Here is a 22,208-nt window from a genome sequence, read left to right on the forward strand (position 1 = left end):
ATTATTCGGCATTACTTTTGCCACATGACAATGAGTGGCGTTGTCTTTTGTTGAAATACAATATGCAGGTGGGGCAGACAAGATCATCATTAGCGGCTCAAAATCGCCACATTTCTTCCTCATTTCTTAAGTATACGCTGATATAATGTTAGAAAATATTGAACATCTTGTTATGAAACTATGCCACGTTATTTTGTATCATTTTCATGTCTGACGGCGAAGCAAGAGACAAATAAATGAATTCTAAATCACAACGATTAATAATTATCTATCGCATTATCCCACAGAAAATCCATCTGTCACGTAGGAGAACGGAGGGCACGGACCACTCCATTATTGTATAGGTGTAAGCTCACAATACAAAATGTAAACATATATAATTTCCAATAGGTTACATCGATTTTTGTATGTATTTATTTTCAGCATTAAAAAATAAATATAAATAATATCCTAAGTTATAAATTTCCGACAGTTAAAGCTGATTTTTGTTGATACGTATGACAACATTTTCTCATTTACGCTATTGATGTCACCATTCGTGTTCAGGGTTACTGTGCCGTTACCATAGTAATATGTCGATCAGCCGTCTGGGCGGAGCTAAGTGGCTTGGGTTTTGACACGTCGTTTTGGTTTGAGTGGCATTTCAGGTCGTCAAATCTTGTATTTCCCACCTCCATATCAGCGCAGAATAAAAACATTTCATCGGGATTCTTTCTTTACAACACTATCAGACAGGAATCCCCTAGCATACACGTGTTGTCATAGCCGAACAGAGGGATCGGCGACAAATCGGAGGTGATATTTGAGGGAGAATTTGGTGAAATCGGGAGAAAAAACATAATGGATGATCAACAAAGAAGCTTACAGGCGTTAGGAATGCACTCTAGCACGGGCCATGTGGTGGGCCATGCACACCAGGGTTATGGCATGCAGCCACCCGTTAGTAGCCATGGAACTGATCAGGCCCCAGCGGAACAAACACATACCGGAATGGAGAACAGAAAACAAGAAATTGGTGATATTCTACAGCAAATTATGATGATAACAGATCAGAGTTTGGATGAAGCACAAGCCAGGTAAGTCGCCGTGTTTATGATCAATTCATCAGTGCCGAAATCACTGGGGTGATACAGCCCGTACCCTCGCCTCGCGCGATTCACTGAAGTCGAAACTCGGGGCGACACCCGAGACGGATTTCCCCGTCAATTTGATTTATCTGGATGTCTTACACGTCTTGTCACCTCTTTTGTTCATCCTCAGAAAACATGCACTCAATTGTCATCGCATGAAACCAGCTCTGTTCAGCGTTCTGTGTGAGATCAAAGAGAAAACCGGTAAGTTCTTATATATCTTACTGCTTGTGTTTTTTTGTGTAAGCCGTCCCGTGTGTATGCACTATACGTTCATCGTACGGAAATTCCGCCATGTTGGATTTATCAAAGCTTTCCCTCCAAAATTTTCACCACTATTGTGGCTCAGTATGGCCGTGTTTTGGTTCTGTGTAACAAGACAAATATTGTATGAAATATAAGGCAATCAGACTCGCTACCTTGTCAAAGAATAAGATTGATTTGGCAGGTCTTGTCTAGCCCGCGCTGAGAGCTGTCAGACGGGTGCTGTCACATAGCAAATGTCATGACAGTTTGGAAACAAACTCGTGGTTCCCACAGCACTCATTTACAGTGGTAGCCGACACACATACATAGCTTTTATTCATGTTATTCAACATTAAATAATAACATCTCTGCATAATAATTCTTCTTGGACATGGATCCTTCTTCTGATCAGTTGGCACGATACATGTAGTAAAAGCGCAAATACGCGTTATACGTTCATGTGTTGTGAAAAGTTTCTTACACAACTTGTACATTTGCATTGTCACTATATTTCAAGCAGGTCGAAAGCGGTAGCACGGATTTTCCTTGCCTTCATGGCCGCCAAACTTTTGCAACTTTGGTATGCGTGTCCCTCTGAAATCGTAGGTCAACTTCCAGCTTCGTAGATAAGTTTGCCGTGGAAAATGTCACGGCCTTGGTATAAACTATCGCTTCCAAAACTTCCAACGTGTGGTTATTACCAAAGGAGGGCTAGGTATTTTAAGTTTGCCAGTTTTATTTACTAGTATAATAATAAAAACTTTTCCATATTTACTTAAAACTTTGAAGTGAACATGAGCAATAAAAAATCTGTAAATGTTATTTCTGTTCACCAACTTGAAATGTTGGTCCCACTCCTGACACCAAATCATGTTTTTTTGCCGCAGCGACACTGCACGGTCTGCTGCCCGTCATATTAAAACTTGTTTATATTTTTAATAGCACGAATTTTTGTCAAAAGTTTTGGTGATACTTTACTTTGCTTTTGCAGTGTTGACTATAAATATTCGAAAATATGGCATGACATTAAATGATGCGACTTAAAATATTAAATATTGATAATTGTTTTATGCAGAAGTTTCACACAGGCCTACAACCCCCATAATTTGGAAAAAATAATATGATTTTGATACAACATACAGCATTATTTTTCTCATATACTGAAGCAATAAAGTTTTGTTCTGGTTGCGTTTATGAAGTTTTCCTATCATTATCCCATGATATCCCATGTCCTGTTTTTCAACTTCTGGGATTTTAAAGATCTAAAGTGAACTTGCTTGTTTGTAAATCTCAATATGATTTAGTAGGCTCTACATGATTCAAGTGTAGGCCAAGTGATAAATCATTGTACATAGGTGTCAATCAGGATCAATTTGAAGAGTAAGTTCAGGATGGTTGCATTTATTGATTGTGTCAGTTCTGCCCTCCCATCAAGCCATGAATAGATCATCAATATCCACAATTGTTAGGTGCTTTAGAGCAAATCACTAATTGTTAACTACCCTAGTCATTAGTCAGTTGACAAGATCATCAAGACATGGCTTCTGATTTGACTGACATGGACAACAGGCCTTTCTTCAGCCAGCAATATGGCCAGGTCAGCTAAGGACACGGTTAGCTCATTCCATGTTTTCCTGGTACATGTATTTGTTTGTCAAAGTGGAAAGGAATACAAAGCGACAGACAGGCCAGACATTGCTGACTGGTTTGAGCACAGAGCGAGATATCAAAGCTTCTCTTAGCTGTCTTCCTTTCTGTGATTAGGGCCTACTTCTTTACCAGACAGCTCAGCTGTTTTGTCTCATTACTTGCAAAAAAGGAAGAAATACGCTAATTATGAATTAGTACATTCACACTCTGAAGACTTGAGATCTGTCACTGATATGTCAATGATAGACTAGCAATATGTGATTCTGTCATCATTTAGTTGTAGGCCTACACATTCATTGCAGCCATTGGAAATTTTTGTTCACTGTTCAGCAGGTTGCATGAGAGATGTGATTTGTGGTGACTGAATTTGCTTTTAAAAATCAGACATAGTAGCTATAGCCAAGTTAGGGGTCATTTTATTTTTTTCGCCATATCTGTTCCTATTCTGGCATTTTGGTCGAACCTTTCCCCCTAATCCCAAAATCATTTTCTAACAGATACATTGACCATTTATCTAATTTCTTTCACACCATGCTTAGTTTACCCCTCTCCCCTCATGTGTACACTTTCACTTTGTACTTAAAGGGGAGAATGAACAATACCATAGTTTAGAGCCAGCCTTGTCGGAACAGCATTTTGGCCCATTTTAGTGCAAAAATATAAAAAACCAGCAAAAACATTCTTGCCTGGATATTTCATTCCAGCATGCCCAGATAGGCCCTTTCTGTGACATGTATTGTAGCCAAGGTGATTGTGATGAGGGATCTACAGATGAAAAGTTTTTTGGATTCCTGCCCCTGCCATTCATTCATTGAATGAAAAGTTTTTTGGATTCCTGCCCCCTGCCATTCATTCATTCTATCTTTATTCTGGTAAGCACTTTCAATACTAACAATAATTACCAAAACAAAAATGCAAAGAATAAATACAAAAATGAAAATATGAAAATAATACAGTGCTCAATGAAATAGCCAATAATGCAATTTACCTACTTGTGCAATTTGCCCATCCCTTTATGCACTTCGTACATGTACGGTATTTCAACATAGCCTAAGCCCCTCTCCCCATATTGTTGTTAGTTTTAGTACTTTTTTCTACGGGTACTTTTTAAGGCCTAGAAAGTAGAAGTATTTATGTAGGCCTAAAGGGAATGTACCTTGGTTGTGTGACAAAGCCTATAATCAAGAATGTAGCAGTTGCAGAGAAATTAAATGGATTTTGCTAAATTCAAATACAATACATGTACAAAAACAGTAGGGCACTGTCGGTACAATACATAGAATACATGCAGATCCATTTTATCTAGGCAATAGACTGGTGTATAAAGGTCATGGACCAATGTGAATGTCAAGCTGAAAAATGGCTCCAACAGATGGTGCTACATTTATGCACACAGAGTCAGAGATACCAACCCTATACCTTGTTTTGCTGAAACTACATCTTGTAACCGACAATCTACCCTATATTAAATCCTAACATTAAAAATGTAACCTATATTGTCTAGTCCCACAATTTTATTTCAACATTAAAAGATCTAATTCACCTTTGCGCTGGCCCAATAGTATTATACATGTATGGGGACTCATGTTATGATCATAATATACACTGTTTGATTGTAACAGGACTCAATATGTCTGTACGAGAGGCACTAATTATGAAACCGTTTTCTTCCCTCGCTCTTGGTCCGCACGTAAATAATTACTGTGCTTTATTACCTATAGACAAGTGTATCACATTCACACAACAGGATTGGGCGCTATTATCCGCCTAGAGTCATACCTTAATATGACCTGCTATACACATGATTATGTTTTACCGTAGGTTAGCGGTATCCGTCTCTTTATTAGGAATTTAAACAAGTCGGGTCATTATGTTTTGTTAATGTTTACATTTTTGTTTTCCAGTGCTCATAGACAAGCGAGGCTGTTAATTTATGTAAACAGATGTCAAAGTTCAGTGGGTTCACACTTAGCACACACAGAGCAGTCTGGTGATCAACCAGTTTCTCACAGCTCTCTGATCCAGCCGGTTAGCTTGCAATCAGTATTTTGTCAAATTATGATGATTATTTGGATACATGTCCTTTCAATAGCATCCTCATATCACACTGATGCGTTTACCAGTCACACGGTCAGTATTTTCAGATTGAAAATAAAGTACCGGTGGCAATTCATTCATGTAGCTATTCTTTGCACATTATGTGTGTCTGTGTGTCATGGGAATCACACTCGCACTCACTATCTTGGCCCAGCTTGCCCGCTCGGGATAATTCCATTAGGCCACTTGCATTTATATGCCATTTTGTATGCCTTCAGACCTAATACTTTTGAGTCAGCCCCCTACGGCTATATCAAGCCACCAGTTTTGATCCCTTTCGACCTCTCTTAAACCCCCTCTTCAATGTTCTTCTGGTGATTTTTGTCCCCTGAAAGTCACCAGGCACCAGAGGGCACACAAAGTCCAGTTACTGACCCAATCAAGGAATCAATACTGGCCAGTGTCCTCAGTCAAAGTTGTGTCTTCAACCCTGTAGGGCTGTCTGTATACATGTGTGTGTTAGGATCTAGATAATAACAGGCTATAATAGCACGGATGCTCCATTCCGGCTAAATTGTATAGCGCCAGCTTGCTTACTAGCTTACTCGGTTGGCAGACATTTAACATTCATATGTTTTGTATGTATCTTTGATGCATGACTCTGTGATTGTTTTTTACTACATTTTAAATTGCTAGGGGAAAATGGACTGCAATTATTCAGTTGCACTGTGCCTGTTATAATGTGTTAGGGGTGACTAGCATAATTTATTGAATGGGAAATGTATAAATTACTTTCATGACCAGAACAAAGTCAACATATAATTTAGAATACTGCAATCAAGATGCTTGGTATACTGTACACATGTTCTGGTTTAGCCCAAAACTTCTTTACGATTATTATAATTTATATACATTTGAACTACCGGTAGTTCAAGATGATTTCAAAATGGTTTCTGCCTTGGAAGTACCTTCCTTAAGATTATTCTGAATTTTATTTTCAACAAGCTTCTTATAATTGTCATAATTTCATTTAAATTGTTAGAAAAAAAGACAGACTGTATTATCTAGAACATTGCTTTTACACTAAGCTTCTTAAATGTAGGCTTTTTGCGGACTTAATATAACCAAGTTTGTATTTGTAATATGGCTTCAGTTTTTCATCTGTGATCTCATCAAGAGATCCACTCTCTCACACATATCTTTATGTAAACACTACCCGAGATGAACTCTCCCTTTGTTTACCGAGCATGGTTAATAATTTACTATATGGAGACAGGTTTTAATGGCAAAATGCAACTTAGCTTTGAGGAGTCTGAGGCGTCTGGTCGACTGTACCCGCCGCAACTCGCTGAATTATCTTTGAGCTTGGCTTTAAATCATTCCGGAACTCAAATTGTGTTAGTACGTTTCATAACAAGTTTTTTTTTTGGCAGGAATGTTTTGCACGGGACTGTGTCGTTGGATGCCATGTTTATGTATCTAATATAAAGGTCTTGATGATATTGAAATAAAGACAAAAGGTCAGGAGCGTAGGATATGCCCTATATGCAATTTCAATTTGCTGACTTTATTTGCGGTTTGATCTGAGTCTTGACGACTGTCTGTCACGTAGCAATATCTAGGCCTATGTTCTTAAAATTGGATTTGAAATGAATCTAGTTTGGTTTGAGGTATATATTAATTAATGCCAGGAAATCATCTAGCATGTAGAGATCTATTGGTGTCTGCCCGCCAAGGTTCACTATATCTAACGTTCGCTGTTGAAAAAAAATAAGGTTCGCTAGTACAAATAATGTCGGATAGATACAGGTTTGCTGGTAGTCAAATTTTATGAATATGGTTCGTTAGGGTTAGGTTTTGCAGTGAGTGCGATCACACACCTTAAATTGCCAGTCTGAGTGCGATTTATAGCACACCTCAATTCCAAAACTTCTTACCTAGTGCAATTTAAAAGCACACCTGATAGCCCGTCTTAACATCTAACTTGTTCAAAGATCTAACTTGTGCGATTTGTAGTACGCCTGTACCGGTTATTTTCAAATCTCAACCCATATATCGCAGATTCAGAGGGCTGTAACTGACCTGTTGGAAGAACTTGTCAAAACCATGGTAATCTATTGCAAGGTTATTATTAACCATTTCGTACATACTTGTGCGATGTCAAGCGTATGTATTGGACTTTGTGCAAAATAATACGCGCTGAAATTCAGAATGGTTATCAGTATGTTTAATTTGTAAAAGGAAATCTGCAGAACATTACATGATTTTAACTACACTGTCGCCTCTTAATTCCAGCATAGACCGTGGAAAGATCCAAGGGAGCTTGATCAAGCTGCCAGCATCAAAGCTACCGGTACATGTACCATATTATTATGGACTCCCCCTAATTGAGTATGAACAGTAAAATGTGGAGGCACCAGTGCTGGCCCTGATGCTGATCTTAAGTTTCAGATTTTGAGCCCAGACATTCCAAGTTGAAGACTGCAGGGACTGTCTTTTGGAATTTGCAAGAGATCATTAAATAGCTCTTATGGAGCCTTCAAGGAGAGCAGGTTGAAGCATTTACAATGTAAGGAGAGAATGATCATCTAAGGAGAGCTAAAAATCACTCTTCTATATCAGATTTAAGGAGAGCAGTAGAGAGTCATTGCTCTCACTCTCCTCAAAAGGCAGTCCCCGGAATTGTATAATGAATGAGCAGTAATATACACCACCACAATAACAAATGTGGACAGCGATTCACACATTGCACTTTTGCTCGGATCAGTTGCTCTCCAATCTTTAGCATAAAAGTTACATTTTATGCATACATGCTCCACATGTTTTATTCAACCCATTGAAGATTGACTCTACATCTGGCAGTGTGGATGAGTTTGTGTTGTTGGTGATCTATTGACTCAGTCCCACAAGCATGGACATGCAGTCTCTGTGTGTCCCCAGTTTCACAGAGTTTTCTTTTGTGTGACCTGATTGGTTGCTGGTGTTTACAAAATCACACACAACTACCCCCACTCTGAGTCTCTGACATGCATGACATCTGATGGGAACAGTCCATTTGTCAGAAAAGTCATTAGTCAACAATGTTTAAATCTTAGGGTCTATGTCATATTATGTTTGGTTAGGGTTAGGTACCTTGGGTATAGGGTTAGGGTCATAGATATATAGGATCATGGTCAGGGTTATGTAAGGTTTAGGATTAGGATCCCGTCCAGGGAAAGAAGTTCGGTTTAGGGTGAAGTTTAGGGTAAAGATTAGGGTTTATAATACTCATATTGGGTGGGTTTTTAGTCTAATGACCCTTCCGACTATCGACCTGTAACCCTTTGGATGATCTGGGGATCAAATTTACAATGAACCATTTTGAAGTAGGTCTGTCATGATGATACTATAGGATATTGATATAATTTTCAAAACATGACAACTTGATATGTTACCATAAGTACATCATAACGTTACATTGCAATTGATTGCGCAATCTTTAGACTTCAATCTTTTTTGAGATTTATTTAACCTTTTGACAAATACTAAGATTCTTCTCTTACCATTTCTGACAATACGGAGCAATTTACTCATTTTTCCATTTAAGTCCTTTCCACTTCCAATCCAAGTCCTTGCATTTGTGTTGGGTTTACTTTTCAAGGGGAAATAGTAACATACATAATCACATGGGGGAGACAACAGCCAACTGCTGCACATAGTAAATCCCTCGAGATTGTGACACTCATTCTGAATATATGTGTTTGCTCCTAAATCGCTCTGGCTATTGTCAAAATCCCCATAATTCGTCAACTCAAAGGAAATACTTAGTTACCAGGGTGATTTCTCCCCCATGATTCCTTTTCGCTGCACTTTTCATGTCGTTTTTAACACTTGGAACACATATAACAGGGAAAAAGTTTGCGCTTTGTGTAAAACAATTTCCCCCAGAAATGTTAATGTGGATGAAGTAAGACTATTTAAGCGATCAAAATTTGGAAGTATCCCCAGATCAGTTCCGTTGTTCTAGAAAATTAATGTAGGAGATCAAAATGAGCTAGGTAAATAAGACAGTCATTCAAAAGTACATTTTTGTCAAATTATTTTAGAAGTGAGCAAAGTGTTAACAGGGGTGAAGTTGCAATGTCAAGTCAGTAGGTAGCATGCAATACTTAGGGGAATAGATTTCATGACAGTATGAAAAGTGAAAAAAAAATGAAAGTTTTGATTTGGACCCAAAGATTTTGACATGTGCTAATTAGGGCTTCCCTCAGAAATAGCCAAACTGATGAATGCCATGCTTTCACAATCGTCCAAATATGTCCGAAATGAAAGCAGTTTCTAATAAAATATTATTCTGTTTAGGCCTAAGTGTTAGATGTGGCGAGATGTGGATGTGCTTCGAAGGAGGTCAGTCATTACAATGATGGAAATATGATAAAGGACATTGTAGCCAGCTCAGGGGGCATTGGCGGTTGTGAACCTGTGACCATATCTACATACAGTGTGGACGTTAGACCTCGTGCTAGTCAGGTATTTAGTTGGGGTTATTTGGTTGTGCTAAAAGCGCCACTCAACTGACTCACCGCCTGGGCCTGCTGTGCCGGGTTGTTGACATAATCAGTGCCGGACCTCCGGTGTTTTTTTGCCCAAATGTTGGCCATTTTTTTGCTGGCTGGTATGTTTGCTGGATACAAGATACTTTCCTATGTTATGGTTAGCCTCCTAACCCCTGAAGGCCACCAAATGGCTTCCACATATCAAGTGATGTCTCCTTATACCATGTAAATGGGTAATTACTTGGGTATCTGAAAATATAATAATTCTAGTCAAGAAGCTAACTGCACTTTTGTCCCCTTTATTATCTTGTTCAAAATCAGAGCTAACTCGTTTCAGGAAGGGGTGAAATTACCCTCTCAATGACATTACCCCTGTGCCCTAGAGGTGTGTTACTAAAAACATATTTTGTCTAAAAATACCAAAGTGATGTATAGCTAGTCACTAATTAACCAGAAAGCCTACTCCTTTTGTGTTTATAATTTTGCTTAGATACAGCGTACACTTAAAGGTACCAAAGTAGAAATGCTTATCTTAACCCCTTTCTATTTTCACTCTCCCAAGTTTCATACTGCAGTCATAGTAAGCTTAGTTGAAACGCTGTAGGGTCGGTTGTTTCGTAGCGGGATGCCTGACTCACCTCTAGTCTTCTTAATTTGGCCGAGGCCAGGCTTGGTTCCTGCCAGGATGCAGCCACTGAAACCAGGACCTGTCCTCGGGCGTTGCACCTGAATCTATGCAAGTCAAATGGACATACAGACATACATCCAGTCTGCGACAAATTTTGACTTCTTTCTCCAAGTAAATCAAACTATTATCCCATCAAGAGATCATCATCATGAAATAATTTTCTGTTACAAAACAAGGGGAAATAAGAAGACAAATAAAACAAACAATTATGAAAATTGATATCACAACTTCACAAGTCAAGCATACAGATTTACTTTTTTTGGCCTTTCTTAGATGTTAAAATTATAAATAAGTAAGCCTATTTGGAAACTCATGGTGTGAGTGTGAAGGGGATTCAAGCGTAATTTCAAATGTCCCTATCTCGTTCGTCAGATCTGTGGTCAGACCAACTCCTGATAGAAACTGGTCAGCTGACAATGCTCTAGAACTCTGAAAGCCAGGTCTATTGCTGACATGTTATTTATCTGGGTCTCAAGTGATGAGCCAGGTTTGTTCCCAAAGGTAAGAAACTGACCAAATATTTTACAATGCAAATTTCATTTCCATTTGATATAAGAAATGTACAGAGATACAGTTGTGTGTTTGTGCTAGTCTCTGGTAGAAAGGGCAGATTCAATGATGAGTATGTCAGCCCTGGAGATAACCATCTTGGCAGTGATGATCTCTTCATCATCAAGCCAATGCTACACCTGGGTTGCTAGTCGCTAAGTCCAGAACCAAAGCAAAGATTATGAAGATACCATACTGGTACTGTCAAAATACTGATGGCCAAAACACTGATTTTCATCACAGACTATACAAAAATAGTACTGGACAGTATGCCTGGCCTGTCAATTGGCGTGCGGACGTGGTGTCAAACGAGGAAAAATACATCAAGATTTGGATCTGTATGGAGTGAAGCGTGTAGCTGCGCTGATGAAGGGGATTGCAGAGATCAGCAGAGTTTATGAAGCAGAAAAGCAAAGTGCACTGGTTTGCTGATTTTCTGATCCTGCAGTGCACTATAACCTCATATGACCTTTCCCAGCAGAAACTCATGTTGTTACTTACAGTATCTATTTTTGGATCCAATAAGACTTGTTTGATCTATATCATGTTTTTGTACCTTTTCTGAGAAAATTGAAATCTTCTAACTTCAACTTAGGATAGTAATAAAAAGAAGAGAAATGATCTTTTCAAGGTGAGAAAGGAGTGTCGTGGTACAGGGTTGTAGTAGTCTCAGGTTGTAGCTATGCTGGGCGGTGGCGCTCTTAATTTCCACCCGGCACTCAAGTTAATTTTGAGCCCAAATACCCGGTACTCCAGTCTCAAATGTTTCAAAATCAATGAACAATTAGTATAAAAAGAGTAATTCTTATCAAAATTTATATTTTTTTACCATTTCATATCAATTTCACCCGGCACTAACATTTGCCTAGCTATAACCCTGTCATGGTATTTAAAATACCATGTCATATCCACTCTGAGTCTAAGCCTATACTATAGTCAGAAGACCCACCACCAAGCCCTGGCAGATTGGTGAGTGGCTTTCTATATCACAAGCACATTCTAGACCATTGAGGCTATACGTTCTAAAGTTAGTGAAATCATGCAGGCCTATACTGTCTCAACTTGAAAAGATCCAATTCCTATTCTTTGTATTGCTGATATCCTGAGACCAAAGTTTACCATTTTCTCAAGTTCAAAATCAATTTAGTACATACACAGTACACATTCTGTTTTCTTCAGATTTCCAATTGAAAATGTGCCAAAGTCTTTGTTAATTACGGAGTGACTTGCGTCACTTTGTAACTCGCCCTTGATAAATGTACAAAGCGAACATCAATTTGTACTGTGTGATTAGCATAGAGCTTCACTTGGATTTCATTAACAGGAGTTCCTATGCCATTGGCTTGTCACGGCACTGATTCAGTACTTTGAAAAGTCCTATAAAGCCATAGTAATACTCCAAATCAGTGATAACAAAAATTGACCTAAGTCTTAAACCTTTTAGCTTGAACCTGAAGGTATAATGATGACATGTGTATTGGACAAATGTGTGCCTAATCAATGTCAATGTCTATGTGTAATCATGTCAATAATAGAAGCCCTACAATAATGCATATTACCAACATAATGTGTGTTACTGTGTTATCATATCAGTTGAAAAGATCTTTCAACTGTCTATGGCCTTCTACGTGCACACATGTAGGCCTATACATAGGACAAGTATACACCTTGGCCCATCGACTTGATGTCATTTGCGTTGCAAAAAATCTACACGTTCAGCACGTCAGCTTATTTAGCACAGCACAACTCCTAGGATAAGTGTTCTGCTTCTTCTGGAGTTGTTACACGATTCCAGATTCAAACCTTTTCAACAACTTTTGTCCAATGCACTGATACTATTTATGTCTAGGATGAACCTATTGACCCTAGCAAACTTAATTATACTAATACAGATCTGTCATTACAAAAAAGTGGTCATCGATTGATCTTGACCATCAGATGGACATTTTGCATCACTTTGTCTAAATATGACATAATGTGTTGATTACATGGCTGAATAATAGGTGGAAAGATGTACATAGTCAAGCATGCTTGTTGTAATCTATTGTACCCATTCTCAGAATGGACAACTTATCAATCACAGAAAAGGTTCCCTCCTGAAAAATACAAACTGTCAATGTTGCCAAATATAGCAAACAATATAAAAAGCATGTTGCCTTTGGTTGCCGTCAGTCACTACTACATGAATGTGCTTAGCAGAATGGGCATGGTCGCAGCCATTCTCCTTGATTCCTTTTATGGTCCACCAGCACCAGTTTCATACATGTAAATAGGGTTGGACACTTACAATGGACAGATAATGTCAAAATCATTGGTTAAACCTTTAACCCCATTTCAATTTTTAAAAGCAAAATAAGGGCACAATTTTATTATTTGAAGCCTTTGGTGAAACATTATTTTGATATAAATGTTTGAAGATATGATGATTGAATTTTTTAAGCCCTAGGGAGGTGATATCATATGAAATGCTAGGGCTGTGATTTGGTAGCAAATGTTGTCATCAAAAAGAAAACCGTTGTCTGATATCAGGTACATGGAACCTTTCCTATTTCCTCCCAAATTGATGAAATTGATGTTATTGTGCACAGTGTTATATTCAAGAAATTTGCCAGAAAATTAGTGGATAAATTGAGTCAAAGAACTGATGATTTTTGCCGTTATCAATAGAAATGCTGAGGTGCATTATATCTAGGTGATATTTTTAGAAGTATCAAGTTTCTGAGTAAATTACCATTTCGTGTTTCCTGCATGTTAATACGGTGTGATTTTAGGATTTGGAATCACCATCTGCATATCAATTATTCACTTACAAAAAATCTTAAAATGTGTTATTATTATGATTATTATTAGATTATTATTGTTATTAAATTATGATTTAATTATTATCATCATCATTACCATTAATTATTCGTATCATCATCATTACCAGTAAATGAAATATGAATGGTATAGATAACAAAACAGTTTGGTATAAAAATTTTTGAGCTGTGACATAATTCGACATTGCATATTTTTATGACTAAGTAAGTTAGACCTGAATGATGATGACATCATAGGTATTATGGTCCAAGCACAGAAATATTATTATCATCTCTGGATAGTGTAACACACACTCTCTGATTACATTATATTCAGAAGAAATTGTTTATTATATAGATCTGATTCATATTTGATGTCATGATGGTACACAAATCATTTTTGCCCAACTTTATTTTCCAGAGCTCAAATTGTGATCCTTCCCTAATTTGCCAAATTTAGCGAGGAGCAATAAGTGTCTAGCTCAAAGTGACTGATAATAAAAGCCTAATATATTTTTTCAGTGATATGCAATTGAGAAAGTAATGATATTTATGGAGCATGCCCCTGCAATAATATTTGTCATTACTGAACTGGCTCGGTGATGAATTTGAGTTTTTTTATACCGAGGGCCCAAGGATCAGTGTACAGTGAGACAGAGAGGGAATGAGAGAGGAAAAAAAAAATTAACGGAGAAACAATGCAAGTTGAACTGCGTGACATTTGTATGCGGGGATGGATTAAAATGAAACAAGGCAGAGTTTTTATTTCTTGCTAAGTGGCAACACATATCAGGCCACGCTATCAGTGTAACATGGTACCCGCTCAGGCACCGCCACTTCCGCGCAAAAACACGCAAAATTGCTCTCCTGTCGACAGTGCCAAGATTTTCTTGCCGCTCACCAAATTAGTCTCCACCGGTGAATCTCCATTCGTAGAAACTACACATCAAACCCTGCAGGCTGCCAGTAACAAAATGGGTAATACACGACGGACGAGCCAGCCATAGATCGGGTTACTGCCAATTTCAAGCTCATTTTCCATGAGATGGAATGAAATCAGAAACAACTTGCAGATTTCAATACCACTCTAGGCTTTCACGTTTTGTGCAGTTTTAACTCTTTGATTCGCTCTCATCTTTTCCCCTCTTATTAATGTTGATGGTGTTATGCGGTATTGGGGTCAAGGGTAAAGCAACACGCGACTGCCATTGATACTCTGTGTGTAAGGCAATGATGATCACCAATATGTGCTCAACTCTAAGTATTATTGTTTGCCTAAGCATTGCAGTGGAAAAAAAAAGACAAATAAAATCTTGGTTTACTGACGGTATATTAGCCTGTGGGCCGTATTTTATCATAGAAATTCAAAATTGAGTTAGTTAGTTGGGCTGGATTTGCTTAATGTTGAGAGAGCCTCTTGACGACGCAAGTTGGATACAATTTTGGAGCGGAGTATACCTCATTACCTTCATTGAGGTTATATTCTGGGAATGTTCTATTAGATTAGGGACAAAATTAAAAGAGAGAAGGGGAAGTCACCAGAGAGATGAAGCTGTAATGCTTTCCTATTCAGCTATCCCGTCAAATGCTACTAACGAGTCGGGTTTTGACAAACAATTGTGAAATAAGCTAATTTTTAGGTTGGAAAACGTGGATATGTGTCTGAAGTAATTTATAGTAAGATAGACTGCTTTTTTGAAGTGAAGATAAGGACAAGTTAAGTCGATATGTTAGATTTTAGAAATGAAATGGAATAAAAAGGGAGAATGAGGAAGATGAGAAATAAGAGGAGTGTAATAGACAGCAGGTAAATTGTTCGGTTTGGGGGCTTAGGGACAAAATTGAATGGATTGCAATTGATGGTCTCATCTTTGTCATAAAAATGGCGTACTTAGTAGCTGGTGGTTGTACACCGGCTCACTCACTTGGCCACCTCGTCAAGTCTGGATATATTATATTTTTCCCTCGTCTGTCGTAAGATATAGGTCGGAGGAAAGGCAAATCTCTTACAAATTAATTTGACAATTCCAAGCATCCATATTTAATAGATTTCTTTTTTGTATCTAGGACAGAAGCGAAGTGCCCTGACCCCTTGGATAATATTTTGTTGTTCAATTGGTTTGTATCGTTTTAACCAGTTACTAGTATAAAGAGACAAGCTTGGTGTTCAAAGTTCTAATGTTAGGCGCAGTGCATGCAGTCGGCAACGATATCCAAGCATGCGTTATATAGCGATAAGTGAGACTTCACACAAATCAACACCTTTAATTTTTGTTTTTAGATCGAGTCCCAGCAATCCTGGTCTCAAGTTCTCTCAAGAATAACATCTCCGTTTCTTTGCACAGTGCAAAGCCTCAACTTAGCCAAGTTCAGCTCTCCTCTGTCAGGTCTTCGTGATTAAACTTCCTTCCTTCCTCCGCCAATTAAACAAAGGGGGACAGAGGCTGACTAGGCCAATCATCCACATGGGACGCCACCATTGGTGGGTTCCAAGGACTGGAGTAAGTCACCATGACGGCCCGGCGGATAGTATGGCCGAGAGATATCAAACTTGTGCTAAATTTACAACTTTATGCGGTCCGTTTGGACTAGTGAGTAAGACCTGCTGAATGGGGGGATTGGATACACTGCGGTGGGGAAAGACGTTATCAAAACAGTAACAGCTAGCATTTCGTTCAGCGATGTTCTCATTTTAGTGCCATGACTGTGTCAAGAGTTGGCCAATTCACATAAAGTTGCCTCAAGTTTTTGCAAGCTGCAAATTTATAGTGTGTGTATTGTTTGTGTGAGTGTATGGGCATTGTAAATGTGCACAACTACATAGATCAGTGGTGTGGGGGCATGAGGGCATGTATGTGCCCCTCCCCCCAATCAATTTGAAAATGAAGAAAATCCCATTGGAAAATTATCAAAAAATGGCTTGTACGTACCCCCTCCTATCAGGACAGGTGCCCCCGATCATGGACGGTGCCCCCAATAGAAAGACTCGTGCTACGCCACTGATGATGTAATTTAAGTGCAAGTTATCTTCAGTCTTTTTTAGAGCCAACCTGGTTTAAAAATACAACAAAATTTCAAAGAACCTTATTTTAATCGGAAAAAGATGGTCTTTCCATTGAATTAAATGCGCAGCACTAAGAAAATAGCAGGGTTGGTTATTTTTGGACGAGAGCAGCACTTAGTGTTCACGGCCACTTAAAACTGTGCTTAAAGTGAGAGAGATGCTGCAAGTCCCTCATAAGATTATACCTACTCAAGCCTGTATAAAGGTTCCTCAAGAGGAAGATATCATTTTACCAAGGCCTGGCCATTTTGCTAATAAGCTCCAGCATCGGTGGAAGCAAGTTCACGGGGAGAAGAGCCAATGTAGAGGAAACGATAATACATCGTAGAACAAATAGTAACAATATATAGCGAGGTCTTTATCCTATGACCCAGTGTGTAGTCCTGTTTTTGGTGTCTTCAGTTTCACAGAACACAAATTAGGAGAAAATTCTATCCATAGATCTCTGATAGCAGTGTATCCGTATGGATCTTGGGCGTTTGAAGAATTGGAACACAAGTTTCATGACATGTTTACAACAAAAGAATATTATGTTTGGGATAATTGATAGAAAAAAAGAACTGTCCATCATTAAAATGTGGGTATATTCTTTTTTGGCATGAATGTCAACAACTTTATTAATCATTGTTGTATTCAAATCTGAACAATTCTTAAGTACCGGTACTGTAACCCAGGCTAGCCCCTATCCTAACCCTAACTTTGGAGCACTATTTACTTGTCCTGATCTCAAAGTTCTGGTTGAAAATCGAAACAAATGGCCATTTCAACCAAGTTGGGACTCCCATGCCACATAATTCCATCAACCACATCCCCGTGCCTTAAAATTCAGAATCAGTTTGAATCCACTCTTCACTGTTTTGAATTGAAAGTGCTGTTGTCCAATAAATTTTATTATCAAAAAATCTCATCCTCCTTTGGTGTTGAAAATCTTTAGAACTGTAAGTGGCCAGTCCATATGGACATGCAAATTAGTTTGAGATTGATAAGTTTCATTGAAAAGTGTATGTAAATTCCATAATTGAGGATTAGAATTCAAATTATCATAACTGTTAACTGTTATCATATCATAAAACTGTTTTACTATTTGATTCAAGAAATTGATAAGCTGCCAATGTGACAGACAGGTTTGGTCTCTTTTAAATTTTTGGTTCTGCAGAATTTTCGCATGATTAATTTTTCCTTACATTGACCAATACACAGCTACCCTAACATGATTAAGTGCCCCTTAAACAGTGAAGGTCCAAATCTTTTGCGCGCTTGTAAAGTGGGAATATTTCTTATGAAATTTTGACAATTTGTCTGTTATTTTGGGAAAATAGCACGGAAAAATCATTAATATAATATTGTGTGGGAATGCACCTGCAATTTTATACACATTGCTTAAAAACCGACGCTTTTGTGTTGTTTTTACTCTTGTTGGGTGCTTCTTTGGTGTCCGTCTGAAATAAATGGTGGTGACACTATGGGTATTACACACCTAGCACCTGTAACGTAATAATATACACCTAATGATTGCATGCAGGATAGTTCTGTACAATAGAAATGAGCTAATCCACAATGCCATCAGCCATGAATGAAAACGATGCCATCTTGGATCTATTTGACAGTATGATTAATTAGACGTAAACTCGTAAAAGAGACAGACAAAACTTTGTTGGAACGCAACCTTAAGTAAATCACTAGCCAGATAATGCCCTATTCACTACTTGAACAAGAGAAAAGAGCTGGAAAATTGCAACGTTTTGGGAAAAAATTGCGGTTCAAAACTTGACAAGTTTAAACGATGACAAAGACAACCTTGGGTTGTGAAACTTTTTGAGTTTAATCATACAAAGAATATTAGGTAGGTCCACATAATCATGATCATGTAGATCTGCATTCAGGCGAGGGTATTGACATTTTATGTCGGCCATGTTGATCACTCCTTTGGTGTATAAATAGACATTCAATTTTCAAACCATTGGCTGTTTTTATGCAATTTGCTTCACAAGTGGTGACATTTGACATTAATGCTTAGCGGAATGTTGGTTTGACCAGAGAGCGAAGCAGAACTTTAGGATTGCTTCTTGGCATGGCAGGAGTTTCACATGAGAAAAAGAAAGTGTGTTTCAAAATGGACCTAGTTATTGAATAGCCTACCACAACCAAGCAATACAAAGAAATGTGTAATGTAGAGAATGTTTAAACATTCTCCAACATGCCCAAGGCTGTATACATGCATTGTATACATGGTGGATTTACCTAGCCCAGAGAAAAATAAGAAAAGTTGTAAAGAAATGGTGAATGTGTTCATTTTAGCATTAATAATGAGAAGACATAATTGTGAAAGGGGGTTTATTAGCTATTCATGTGGGGTTGGAGTGAATCAACTTTGGTAGGGATACTTTTTGTCTGGTTGGGATAGGATGCTCATTTACAATAGAATATAATACATCATTTATGTGTTGAGGAGATCAATGAATGCATTCATAGACCCTGTGTGATGAGACTTATTGACGGTGACAAGATAATTATTATGTTTAATAAGTTTGATTGAATCGTTACCTCATAAAATGTTGAAGAAAGTGCATTGGAATAGTCATGTTTTTATATAAATATGAAAAAGTTGGTTAAGTTCAATATCATGCTGTTTGAAAATTGAATTAATCCTGAAGATACTGACAAGTAAATAGCTTTCTTATAGATTTCTGAAAAGTACAAAGACAAAATCTTATAAGATTTAGTTGTATGTAAATTAAAATCAATCTTTAGGTGACTTGTTATTTTAGGGTTATATCACTCTATGTACACAATAGGAGCTGAAAGCAAATAATTGAGTTTAGGACTTACTAAAGGCTTAAAAATCAACAATTGGATTTATTAATTGGGAGTTGGAGCTCTTGTAAGAGATGAGGATTTAGTTGAATTGGATTTGAAGGACATGGGAGGATCAATTATTGTCAAAGGGGAGGAGCAGGGAGATAAATTAATTTATGTTATTTTGACATCATGTCAGTTATGGTTTCCTTTGGTTTATGATATGATGTCAAGAGTGAAAGAGTCAAATTGGGAAGATTTAGCATATTTCTCAGTCTTACACCCAAAAGATGTGGAATTTTGATGTGCTACTTTTTGTACCCATGGACCAAAATATGATAGTAGTTTACACACAAATTTACCTTATCACATGGAACAAAATTAAATGTACATAATATCTTATTAGGAATGGAGAGATTTTAATAGTTTTAAAAGCAAGAAATGATGACCATGTTTTGAAAAGTGAATTTATAATAATCAAAAATAAATTATCAAAATAAAAGTTTTGAACTTCTGAAGTAAGGTATACAGTATTCCGTATAGTATCTTTTTTGCTTTCAGATGGTTCTGGAATTCGACAAACAAAACAGTTTTGGACAGTTTTGATGATTGATTGCAACACACAGGTTTTGAATTTCTACAAAAGAAAGGGAGATCATGTCATTGCTGCAGAATTCAGCAACTCTACATTATCTCCATGCAGTATTATGATTTTGTTGGTATTTTGTAGCAATTTTGAATATTCAAACACAAGTTAGCATGCACATTGTGCCAGCCATGATGAGCTTGGCTGAATATTCCATCATCAAATTCTTAATCCAAATAGATATTAACCAAATGACTGATTATGGCGATCATGATAAAATGGAAAGAATGCCATCCGCTGCATTTTCCACTTGAAAATGAAGATGTTAATCCAGTCATTGCGTTGACAACGCTATGGCCATGGCCATCATCACCGAACCTCATTATTTTGCAAGTTTAATAAAACTCCTGGTGAAATTTGTGTTATTTTGTTTCTTAGTCAGTGGAGCCTACCGCATGGCTAGCACACACACAGCCCTACGCTCTGATTATGAAATGCACGTATAATAATAACGGCATCTCACATGTGCTGTCAGGCTGTGTCTATCAGCGTACCTGTCATAAAAAGTGGTGATCACGCTAATGTAAACAGTGCCACTTTCAGCGCTATTTCTTAATCAAGCTAACCAACCTTTTTTGTGATTGATATTCTCCACGTTGCATTATTATTAAGGGAAAAAAGGGAAGTGGAAGAAGGGTTTTCTGCATCGCAATTTGGTAATAGGTGCGCAATCTATTGGATGTCTCATTTACAATTTTTTTTCGAAATGGGTCTATTTGTACAAATTTGAAATATTTGAACCAGAATTTTGATGCTGCGGTATAAATTAGCCCCAATTTTCTAAGTGTTTTATCTTGGTTGATAATGTTTTTACAGACATTTTGTAGGCTATGCTTTCATATTGTATTGATACTTGTCATTATAAGGGCAAAAAGATGGGAATAGAGGGCGAATTGCGGCGGGTTTTATTTTGAAACTCTAGGAAGTCAAAAGACATTTGTGCTAAATTGTCAGGAAAGGATAGTGAGGCCTCGCAGGTCTTAATGAGTTGAAGCATTATTGTCTTGCTGGGTTAATATTTAATAGTTATCGATTTAAAACATCTTGCACGATTCTACATCAAGCCTACACCTTTTGTTTAGATTAAAATATTATTATACTGCGATTATTGCAAAATTGGCATCTCATAACGGAATCATACCAGCCTGTTTACCAGTAAATGCACATTGGATTTTAACATATTTGATTATGAAGAGCAGATGACGTATTAAATGAAATTCAGTGTTGCCTATATCATGTTTGTGCAAATTTTAGAGTTTGTTCTATATTTTAATATCACATGAGTGGACCAGACAAACTGGTGATTCCTTCCTAATTAGTGTCGATCTAACTATAGAGAAATGAAGGCAGTGACTAGGACTGTGTTGACCTTGCCCATGGCATCTAAGGAAGTCCACACCATCCACGCTGGAGTCGGCATCTAACGGACGCCAGCGCTGCCACCATTGCCGTAGTACTTACTACAAGAACAAGAAGATACATGTTATGCGAGGACTAATGGAGATTATTGCTTATCGGTGCATTAAAATGGTTTACTCAGTCCCTTCTGGTGTTTGAAATGTATAGTAGTAGCAGTGGGAGCTAGAAGAAAAGCTTTATTCCATGTCCGACCATTTTTGTTTGTGTGCTGATATGGATTTTTGAAATTGTTGACTCTGTCGATATCGTTTATTTATGTTTGTTCTCAGGGGTTATGTATTGGACCTAGTTTTCATCCACGGAAGATGTAATGGATACCTATTGATGATGATCAGATTTTTATTATGATAGAAAAAATGAAAAGAGATTTGAAGCTAATTTGGGCTTGATAATTTGTAACCTTATGAATGATGAAAATGAAATACTATATTTCCCTAGTGTGTGTAGTTGTCATTGTAATATAGATATAGTCCCTATTTATATCTTTTATTTGGAAATGACAGCATGTTAAAAGCTAATTTGTCATGGTAGAGGTGTATCTTCTAGGTTGATAGTATGGTATACAACAAGTGTGTGAAAACGTTTGATAAATCCGTGTTTCTCTATTCATTTTATGAGTTGATGGGTAAAATATTATATCAAAGTATTCT

The 22,208-nt window shown here is 37.6% G+C and overlaps 1 protein-coding gene across 1 annotated transcript in view; it reads left to right on the forward strand.

Annotated features, from left to right (window-relative positions):
• Positions 1-620: 620 nt before the first annotated feature.
• The window catches only part of LOC140138065 (pre-B-cell leukemia transcription factor 1-like), a 132,136-nt gene continuing 110,548 nt past the window's right edge, over positions 621-22,208 (forward strand). The window contains 2 exon segments of the mRNA XM_072159911.1: positions 621-1,076; positions 1,261-1,334. Coding sequence (XP_072016012.1) covers positions 841-1,076; positions 1,261-1,334 — 310 coding nt within the window. The 5' untranslated portion in view covers positions 621-840.

This window comes from Amphiura filiformis, chromosome 17 (assembly GCF_039555335.1).
Source record: "Amphiura filiformis chromosome 17, Afil_fr2py, whole genome shotgun sequence".
NCBI classification, from domain to species: Eukaryota; Metazoa; Echinodermata; class Ophiuroidea; order Amphilepidida; family Amphiuridae; genus Amphiura; species Amphiura filiformis.